The 11,032-nt window shown below is 36.6% G+C and overlaps 1 protein-coding gene and 1 long non-coding RNA gene across 2 annotated transcripts; both read left to right on the top strand.

Moving 5' to 3' along the window:
- The first annotated feature begins 200 nt into the window (after positions 1-200).
- On the top strand, positions 201-2,245 carry LOC125864239 (uncharacterized). Its single transcript, XM_049544153.1, has one exon. It carries the CDS (start codon positions 814-816, stop codon positions 1,903-1,905), a length of 1,092 nt encoding a protein of 363 aa, XP_049400110.1. The 5' UTR covers positions 201-813; the 3' UTR covers positions 1,906-2,245.
- A 1,341-nt stretch (positions 2,246-3,586) lies between these two features.
- On the top strand, positions 3,587-10,924 carry LOC125864660 (uncharacterized). The gene is made up of 3 exons (XR_007446258.1): positions 3,587-3,668; positions 5,683-6,074; positions 10,885-10,924. It is a non-coding gene; the product is annotated as an uncharacterized LOC125864660 (long non-coding RNA).
- Positions 10,925-11,032: the final 108 nt, after the last annotated feature.

The raw sequence follows: 11,032 nt of genomic DNA, 5'->3' as shown, positions 1-11,032 counted from the left end.
AAGAGAAAAAAATCGTTGAAAAGAAAGACAGAGAAAAAGAAATTAGGCCATTTTCTAAAATGGGACCTAACTTTCCACTTGGCACAATATAAGTAGAGGCTCATACAAGTATTGTCCGCCCCCTCATACTTGTGCCTGGTACATAATAAAAATTTTCTAAGATCTTCTAATCAAAATATAATCATACCCCCCTGTTTTGCACTTGGCGCTTCCACTCTCACTTCCCAATCTTCTTCTTCTTCTTCTTCTTTCATTATGATACCTTTCTTCATTCCCCAAATCACCTGATCTTTCATCCTCCTTTCTTCTCCTTCCATTTCACTCTTTCCCTTTTTCTTCATCGTATATGCAGTTCATGACCCTCTTCTTCTGCTCATTCGTTTGATCCAGATCACTTCCTTATATACAGTTTCAGCGATTTTTCTTTCTGGGTCTGGAGTTTCGCATATACCCTTTTGGTTTACAAAGCTTTCATTCAAGTTTCACTGTAAAAATTTCCCAATTCAATCTTGTTATACAGATCTGGATACCATTTTTTTGGAGCTAATACGTAGAGACAGATCCAAGATTTTAATGTTAGTAGGCCGAGGGTGCGACTTATTATACATTGTATATACATGGTTCGAGCTGAAAAACAGTGAATTTCAATAAACCTGATCAAAAGGGGTAGATCCGATTTTGGTGATAAGTATCTTTTCTTCCCTTTTATTATACTGTTGCTTAAAGGGACATGTAATTTTGTGTTTTTGTATCTTTTGGTTCTCAAGAATTTTGTTTTTGTAAAGAACAATTGCGGTTGGTAATTGGTTAAAGATGGAAATTTCCAGTGGACTGAGTCCTAGAGTGAACTCAGTTACATCAGGTGAAGGGAAAAAAGATGACCCAAATCATCAAAACTTTGAATTGGAATCGATTGATTTGGTTTCACATACGGATCACCAGTTTCTTACTTTAAATGCTCTAGAGATTTTGAGGGAAACTGTGAGAATTCTGCGCTATAATTCTATAGGTTTCATGACAATTGCTGCATTGCTAATTTGCCCTGTGTCTGCTGTTGTTTTATCTAATGTATTGGTCTATCAGCCGTTTGTTACGAGACTGAGCATGAGGTTATTGCTTGTAGCCAAAACAAGTGGGCTTCCACTTAAGCCTTTTATCAAGCAGTCTTGTCATAAATTCTCTGAAGTGGTGATTTCAGCTGTAATGTGCTTCCCTCTGTATGTAACTTTATCGTTGTTGTCAAAAGCTGCGATAGTTTATTCAGTTGATTGCACTTACTCGAGGAAAAAGTTTGATTCGCAAAAGTTTTATGTGATTATGACCAAGATTTGGAAGCGGGTTGTTGCGACTTACCTGTGGGTGTGTGTGGTGATTGCTGGATGCCTCACATTGTTTATTGTACTTCTTGTTTCTGTGAGCAGTGTTTTCTCGATCATGGGGTTCCCTCCCGATTTGATTTTGTATCCCGCAATGGTAGTAGGGATGATTTTCTCTATAATTTTAGCAAATGCTATTATTATATGCAACATTGCGATTGTGATATCTGTTTTAGAGGATGACTCCGGACCACAAGCATTGCTTATGTCCAGTTCACTCATCAAGGGGCAGACACAAGTTGGACTTCTCATATTTCTTGGATCAACTATTGGGATGGCAATTGTGCAGGGTTTGTTTGAGCATAGAGTGAAGACAATAAGCTATGGAGATGGATCTTCAAGATTATGGGAAGGGCCCCTTTTGGTAATATTGTACTCATTTGTGATACTTATTGACTCCATGATGAGTACTGTTTTCTACTTCAGTTGTAAATCGTATAGAATGGAAACCTCAAGTGAAGAAACTCAACCTGTGCTAGAAGCCTTGACTATTTCTTCAGCATTTGCAGAAGTCCAATCACATGTTTGAAATTCGAATTTAAGGCTCTTGAAGCTACTGGAAGTTGTTTTGACAAGGATTCAATTTATGCATCTCTTGGGAAGAAAAAGAATGAGTTGGATCCTTGAGAAAACTATCAGATGCTGAAGGCGGATAAGTTATGTGGTTTAGCCTAGTTGACCACTTCATCATAAATAGCTTCTTTGCAGATCTGTTGTCTGCCAACATATCATATTACCAGAAGAAAATCATTTGAAAGATGGTAATTTAGGATTCTTGCACAGTAATAAGCTGTTGAAAACCTCAGCTTGAGATTTTAAAATTTTAAACAATGTACTTTTTGTCATTCACAATTTATAAATATATCTTTTGAGTTTTCTTTCATGGTCTCTTATCTGTCTCCGTTTGCATGTTATGCAGTCAATGAAAATTGATACGGCTATTGGTGGTTAATTGGCTAGATTTTGAGCTTAAAACAACTGTAATAAATAGAGTGTGGTTTTCTAGCCAATAGGAATGCTGTGAGACCTTCTTCATAGAGCTCCATAATTGATGGTTTTTATTTTGGAATAGCCTTCATAAATATTCTTCTTTGTTTAGAAAATGTCTCTTAAGAACTACTCCCTCTGTCCCTTTTTAGTTGTCCACTTTAGAAATGGCACACAGTTTAAGGCAACAATGATTAGCACAGTGAAGTTACAATTTTACCCTTATGACAACTTTTCACTTCAAAATTACAACCACTTATTTGAATTCAAGTGAAATAAATTGGAGGGAAACAACATACACTTTTACAATTTTCAAGAAGTGTAAATAAGGGTATAATAGGAAAAAATTTGTTGTCCTTTCTTGATTTGTCAAAATGGACAACTAAATAGGGACAACTAAAAAAGCAAATATGGACAAGTAAATAGGGACGGAGGGAGTATTTCCTGAAAAATAGTGCCACTTTCTGCTCTTTTCTCTATTATTCTCGCTCTGTCTCTGCGTGTGTGAGTGGGGGTGGGGGGACTTCAGTTGTGGTTTTCCACAAGAAACAGGTTCTCTCACTAAATTATGAGAAGTTTGCATTGGAGATGGAGAAAGAGGAACTCACAGATTTTCTCTTGGAAACTAGAAACTGGGCTAAGGAGATTCTTGGATATAATACTAGGTATCAATCTCGTGAAAATGTTTTCATGTATCTCTTCCTCTGTGTCGTTACCTTTTGTTTTACTTGCAAAAAAATGATCACCTTTTGTGTTTAGACACAAGAGCGAGTGTGCCATTAGGAAATCAATGGAAAATTGGTACTGATTGACGAGGAAGTCTTATAACTTGAGAACTGGCAAGGTGTTATTTGAGTAATGACAAATTAGCCAGGGAGTGAAAGAAGAGCTCAGCATTCCTCTGTATTACCAATTGATCCATCAGGCGTCAGCTACTTTCAGTGTCAAAGATGCACGAATGCTGCATTATTAATCGATAGCAACACTGGTTATATCCAAATCTACCAACATGAATTTCCAGAAACTTCTAAACATGATCCTTATAATTTCTCTGACAGGTGATGCAATGGTCTCTGCATTTGTTTTGTAAAACCTGCTAAGGTCAGGCAAAACTTAGTTATAAGATGTTGGCACTTCCTTTCAGGCAGAAGTTGCAAATGTATGATGGAGAAGTTGAATACTATCATTTAGTGTAGTTTGAATATGTGGCGCAGTGTAAAGTTGAATACTCTCATTGTTAAGTGGGGAATCTGTTCCGTGCAATCACAAATTCTTCCCCTGGCTTGGAATGTTCAGAATTTGAAGGTACCTTCAAAATGTTTGGTGTTCCTGCTTTGTATGGTTATAGACTCAGTGTTCTGATAGCTTGGTCTTCTTCATTTGCTAATAATCTTCATTTTATCATGTCAGCTTGAATTACTAGGGTTATCCCATTGTCATCTCTTATTCAGAAGCTGAAGTCCATAGCTAAAGTAAAAGCTTTTTAATGAATCGTTATTTCTTGGTAGATTTGAGTGCTGATAATATTTTACAATCATGTAGATGGTATAATGCTTATTCTCCAGGTTCACATGATCACATCAGACATCCAATTATAGTTCCTTTCTATATAAAGTTGTCAATCACCATTCACCAGACTGCTATCATACAATCCTTTTTTTATACTTGGAGTCTGGAGATAAGTATACAATCACATCAGACTGCTTTGATTTGCTTGACCCAGGGTCTTTCGAAACAACCTCTCTACCTCAGAGAGGTAGTGGTAAGGCGTCTGCTTACACTCTACCCTTCCCAGACCCCACTTTGTGGGATTTCATTGGGTTTATTGTTGTTGTTGTAGTCTGGAGACAAGTCTTCTCCTAGTGGAAGACTTATTTACCATGGTCTTTTGGGGATTTGGAGTGGTAAAGAACACACTTTGTGAAGGATGATGTATATACAATTGTTGGTGCTTGGGTGCAAATGAACAGTTGCAGTATCACAAAAGCATTATCTGCCTTTAGGACCCGTTTGGCCATAGATTTCTCAAATAATATTTGGGGAAAAAATTGGCAAATAGTGTTTGTCCATAGAATTTGTCATTATTTGGCAAATATTTTTGGCAAATATCCCAAATTCCCAAATACTAGTTTTTTCTAGTATTTGGGTCAACTCTCATTATATGGGATCTTTTAAAAATTGAAATTTTACACCAAACTTTTATCTTTTAGAAAAACACCCTTTATAGTAGTTGTTTGCGTTATCCTTCGGGGTGGCCTAGTGGTTTGGGCTTGGGACTTCCATGTCGGAAGTCTCAAGTTTGAAACCCCTTGCCAGCGAAAGCAAGGGGTTTGCCTTCTGGGTCGAACTCGTCGCACCAGGCTTGCCTAGTGTGGGTTACCTCTCCTATGTGATTTGCGAGCTATTGCATAAGAGCGGGGGTTTTACCCTGTGCCCACCCAAAGGGTTACGGCTGCGGGTTTCCCTTGTCATCAAAAAAAAAAAAGTAGTTGTTTGCGTTGTATTACATAATTTTTTACGTGAACACCAAAGTAGTGATGAAACTTTCAGTATATGAAAGTGATGATATGGTTGTTGATAAAAATGATGAACAATCGGCTCAGGGTAACAAAGTCATTTGCTTTGTCTACTTCACAATGTATGGAATGATGCTTGTTGCACTCACTCCAAACTACCACATTGCTCCAATGTCATGGACACTACTTGTTCTTTGTTGCAACGAAGATCCAATTGACTTGTAATACAAACTTATGGTTAGTTTGATAGTTTTTAAAACTTATGGGTATAAATCATATTTTTCTAAAAAAGTGAAATATGTTTCCCAAATACTATGGCCAAACACATGGTGAAATTTCACCCAAATAATATTTGCCAAGAATATTTGAAAATCTATGATCAAACGCTAGTTTAGTATCTGCATCTATAGTGGTTTTATTTGAATTAATTTGGTGTAAAGCAGATGAATTGTCTATTATGAAGTGCTCAAACTTCAATCTATATAACAGCACCTTAGTCGCAAACAATTAGTTTAATGTAAATGTTGTACATTTTTGTGTTGTATTTACGTTACTGTTTGAGCCATCTCAAGAACTTTTATTGAATATATTGCATCATTCAGTCAAATGCTGTGTTCTGGGGCTACTTTTATTTGCTAGTGTAAAAGCCATAGCTAGATTCATTTGCCGTATCCAATTGTATATGAAAGTTTTGATGATTCCTTTGCATATCCCTATTGCATGTGATAGTTTATGCACTACTCAATTCAGTGTTGAACAGAATCCCTTAGCATATTTGTTTTTCTCTGTGTTTTCTGGATCAGTTTATTGAGAAACTCGAATGAGGGAGCTAAAAGAAGATGATATACTGCATTATCAGAAGTTGATATATCTCTGGGGTCCCTCTACTTTTGTCATTTGGTAAGTTGCAATGGTTTTGTTCATGAAGGGAAGACAACTGCAAGACTATTCTGGGACACTTAACACAAACATTTGGTAAGCAGAAATGACTAAATGACCATCAAATGCTGCATTAAGTGGAGAGAATGGTATGTTCTTTTTCCAAGTGAATATTTACAGCCTCCTCTCTCCCAATGCCCAATAAAATAGGCCAGGTTAAAGATGGTATCATTAGTCTACTGATTCTATCATCATTCATCATGGTCATCACCAAAATGGCTACTCCACTTAATTGACCTTTGCACAATCCTTTTACGTGTTTCAGTGCAGACCTTGACAATGGGGTTTCCTTCTGAAGAGTCATGCTAGATGTTGATTGTACTGCGAAGTACCTAGCTTCTTCAGCTCCTGATGGTGACATCCGGAATTTTTGTTTTCCCGCTTTGTATGCTTATAGATTCAGTTTTCTGATAGCTTGGTCATCTTCATTTGCTAATGATCTTCATTTATCATATCAGCTTTTACTAGGGCTTTCCGATTGAAATCTCATTCGGAAGCTGACGTCCCTAGCTAGTGTAAAAGCTTTTTAATGAATCATTATTTCTTGGTAGATTTGAGTGCTGATATCTTATACAATCATGTAGATGGTTTAATGCTTATTCCCCAGGTTCACATCAGATATCAATTATAGTTCCTTTCTATATAAAGCTGTGAATCACCTTTCACCGGACTGCTATCATACAATCCCTTTTTCATACTTGGAGTCTGGAGATAAGTATACAATCACATCAGACTGTTTTGATTTGCTTGAGCTGAGGATCGTTCAGAAACAGACTCTCTATCTCGGAGAAGTAGGCATGTGTATACTCTACCCTCCCCAGACTCCACTTTGTGGGATTTCACTGGGTTTGTTGTTATTGTTGTTGTAGTCTGGAGACAAGTCTTCTCCTAGTGGAAAACTTATTTACCATGGTCTTTTGGGGATTTGGAGTGTTAAAGAAGGGCACACTTTTGTGAAGGATAATTTATATACAATTGCTGGTGTTTTGGCTGCAAATGAACAGTTCCAATATCACTAAAGTATTATCTGCCTTTAGGATTTGCATCTATAGTGGTTTTATTTGAATTATTTTGGTGTAAAGCAGATGAATTGTCTATTATGAAGTGTTCAATCTAGATAACAGTGCCTTAGTCCCTAACAATTAATTTAACGTAAATGCAGTACCTATTTGTGCTGTATTTGCATTACAGTTGGAGCCATCTCCAGAATTTTTATGGAAAATATTGCATCATTCAGTCAAATGTTGTATTCTGGGCTTACTTTTGTTTGCTAGTATCAAAAGTCATAGCTAGGCATGTCATTTTGATGATTCATTTGCAGTATTCCAATTGTATGATAGTTTTGATGATTCCTTTGCATATCTCTGTTGCATGTGATAGTTTATGCACTACTCAATCCAGTGTGTTGGTTTTTTTTAAGGGAAAAAGGACGGATTTACCCCTGAACTTTAATAAATGGTACATCTATACCCTTCGTTATACTTTGTGTCCACATAAGCCCCTGTCGTCTAATTATAGGTATACACATGCTCCTCTCACTAACGGCCCCCTCATTTTTTACACGTGTCTTAAATCTAATCAACTACCCGTTTGACCTTTCTTTTTAACCCATAAACCAACTACCCGCCCCATAAACCCAATACCCACCCAATTTCCTCTAAGATATATCTTATTATTGAGTTTCCTTTTTCAATTTTCCCCTAAACTTCAAACTTTAAAAAATATCCCCTATTCTCATTCTAGGAGAAAAAAATTCTCTTTGGGTCAGAATCTTCTCTCTTCCAGTGACTTTATTGCACTTTCCTCTCTCGATTTCTCCACAATTTTGGTTGATTGAATTTTGTGTGCATGCAAAGTTTTGACCTTTGTGTGGTGGAGAAATTTCAACATCGTGATCGTTGGAGGGGTGGTATAGAGCTCTATGAATTTGGAAGGATTAGGATTTGGATGTTATTTGTTGTTGTTTGTGGGTTTGTGTAAATGCTCGTGGGAGGGGATCTAGGGTTTCTCTCGAGCTTGGTGGTGGCGGCGTTCGTGGCGGTTTTTGGACCAGTGTTAGGTTTTGTGGTTCGACGGAAATGGAGGCATTCGGTGGCGAGGAGGGAGGAGATCAAGAGGTTGTTGGTTTTGGCTTCGGAGGAGGCAGCTAAGGTTGAGCTACAAGCCGCTGAGGAATATGGGTATGATTATGGGTATAGGTATGAGTCGCTGAAGGAGGATGATGAGGTGTTTGTTGAAACACCGGCATCATCAGCACCACCACCAATAATTTCAACATCATATTCTAGGTCTTTTAATTAGGATATATCTTAGAGGAAATTGGGTGGGTATTGGGTTTATGGGGTGGGTAGTTGGTTTATGGGTTAAAAAGAAAGGTCAAACGGGTAGTTGATTAGATTTAAGACACGTGTAAAAAATGAGGGGGCGGCTAGTAAGAGGGGCATGTGTGTACCTATAATTGGACGGCAGGGGCTTATGTGAACGCAAAGTATAACGGAGGGCACAGACGCACCATTTATTAAAGTTCGGGGGTAAATCCATCCTTTTTCCCTTTTTTTAATTAAGAAAATAACAGAGAAAGACTTTGAGAGAAAAAATACTGCAGTATTATCAAAGGGAATTATTTTATTAATAATCCAGAGACTTGCATTTATAGATATAATTCCTAACTAAAAATAGAAAAATAAGATACTAACTTATCAGTTTAATTCAAATAACAAATAAAAAGAACTAACTCCTAAATATAAGTCAAATAGGACTCTAGTAACATAATTTTAAAACCCTAAAAATAGCTAACTGTCAGGAAGAATCGCAGCAATTCCCCAATCCTAGCTTATTTCTCCATCTAAGTAAGAGAAGGGGGTTGAAGTTTATAGCTAGTCGAAAAAGTGATAAGAAGGGTGCTGATACCTAAAGCGGTAAACCAGATACCTACTATAGGCCAAGCAGCTAAGAAGAAGTGTAACGAACGAGAGTTGTTGAAACTAGCATTTCCCTGTTCTGATATAAGTTGAAATTCGTTTTATTTCTGCAACATCCTGAGACATATTTTCAACACTCCTTGTTGGATCAGGAATTGTAGTCTCATCTGAAATTGACCTTGTGAACAAATCTGTTAATTCATCCTTTGTCTTGCAAGGCTTGTGTGCATCTTCTGTTGGATTAACTGAGAAGTTCTTACCTCTCATTTCAACTTGTAAAATCTCTTGCTTAGTAGAATCAAAGATTCGACAATATTTGTCTTCAAATAATAATTTAAATCCTTTTTCTATTAATTGACCAACACTAAATAAACTTTTATCAATATCAGGCACATAAGAACATCTGAAATTATTTTTGTACCTGAATTTATTTTAATTGAAACAGACCCTTTTCCTTTTGTAGGAATACAATCACCATTCCCAATTTTGACTTTCTTATTTTCCATGGGAATGAACTCTTTAAAAAGATTTCTTTCATTTGTCATGTGGTTTGTACAACCACTATCAATCATCCAAAAATTAGATTTTTTGGTTGAAAAACAAGTTGCCACAAATAAGTGTTCTTCTTCTTCTTCTTCAGTAGTGACTTGGGCAACTGTTTCATCTTTTTGAAATTTGCTTTTGCAAATCACAACTTCATGATCAAGTTGTTTGCAGTTCTTGCACTGTGCATCTGGTCTTTTCCAACATTTATATGAAGGATGTCCATTTTTTCCACAGTGTTGACAAGGTGGTAATTTTTAAAAAATTTACCCTTGCTTTGAGTTTTGTGGCTGGCTACTAATGCTCCTTCAACCATGTCATCTTGCCTCATAAGCCTCCTTTGTTCCTGAGCCTGCAAAGAATTTAACAATACATGCTTCATATCTTTCGGGTACTGTAACAAGAACTTTTTCAACAATTCTTATATCTTTAAATTCAGTGTCTAGTAATCTTACCTTGTTGACTGTAACGACTCGAAAAATGATAGAGTGAAACTAGAGCCTCACATGTGAGTTTNAATTCCCTCATTAAATTTAATACCTTCATTCCTCGTATTCTTTCATCTCCAGCATATTCTTTCTTCAAATAATTTCAAATATCTTTTGGTGATGTGAGAGTCATGATTTTCGTGAAAACAGTTATTGAAACAGCAGCAAACAAAGTTATTTTTGCCTTCGACTTAATGGTTTTCTTTTCCTTATGACTCTTGATCTGGCCACGGTGGGATTATTTGGCAACGGATTAATTTCATAATCCTCTTCCACGGCTTCCCAAAGATCAAGAGCCTCCAAGTAAGTTTCCATTCTCACAGCCCATAGTTGATAATTCTCACCATCAAAAATAGGAGGAGCCATTCATGAAAAACTATTTTCGGAATCCATTTTTCTACTCACAAGTCCCTCAAGAAGAAGGCTCTAGATACGAATTGTTGGTTTTTTTTAATAAAGAAATTAAGAAAATAACAGAGAAAGATTTTGAGAGAAAAAATATTGCAATATTATCAAAGGGAATTATTTTATTAATAATCCAGAGACTTGCATTTATAGATATAATTCCTAACTAAAAATAGAAAAATAAGATACTAACTTATCAGTTTAATTCAAATAACAAATAAAAAGAACTAACTCCTAAATATAAGTCAAATAGCTAAAAATAGCTAACTGTTTTATTTCTACAATATCCTGAGACATATTTTCAACGGTGTGGAACAGAATCAATTTATGGAGAAACTCGAATGAGGGAGCTAAACGAAGATGATATACTGCATTATCAGAAGCTGATATATTTCTAGGGTCCCTCTACTTATATCATTTGGTAAGTTGCAATGGTTTTGTTCATGAAGGGAAGACAACTTAAAAACAATATCCTGAGACATACAACACAAACATCTGGTTAGCAGAAATGAAGAAATGATCATCAGATGATCTGCATTAAGTGGAGAGATTGGTTTGTTCTTTTTTCAAGTGAATATTTACAGCCTCCTCTTTCCATCCAATGGAATAGGCCAGGTTGAAGATGGTGTCATTAGTCAACTGAGTCTATCATCATGGTCGGCACCAAAAATGCTACTCCACTTCATTGACCTTTGCACTATCCTTTTAGGTGTCTGATCATTATCTTCCTCACCAGATGCCTCATCTCCATCACTAGTGCAGACCTACTAAAGAGTCATGCTAGATTTTGATTGTCCTGCGATGTACCTAACTTCTTCAGCTCCTGATGATGACATCCGGAATGGGTGAATATCAGG

This window comes from Solanum stenotomum, chromosome 1 (assembly GCF_019186545.1).
Source record: "Solanum stenotomum isolate F172 chromosome 1, ASM1918654v1, whole genome shotgun sequence".
In the NCBI taxonomy this organism is placed as follows: domain Eukaryota; kingdom Viridiplantae; phylum Streptophyta; class Magnoliopsida; order Solanales; family Solanaceae; genus Solanum; species Solanum stenotomum.
Note: the sequence above shows the minus strand (reverse complement) of the source record. Positions and strands in the feature narration are given on the sequence as shown.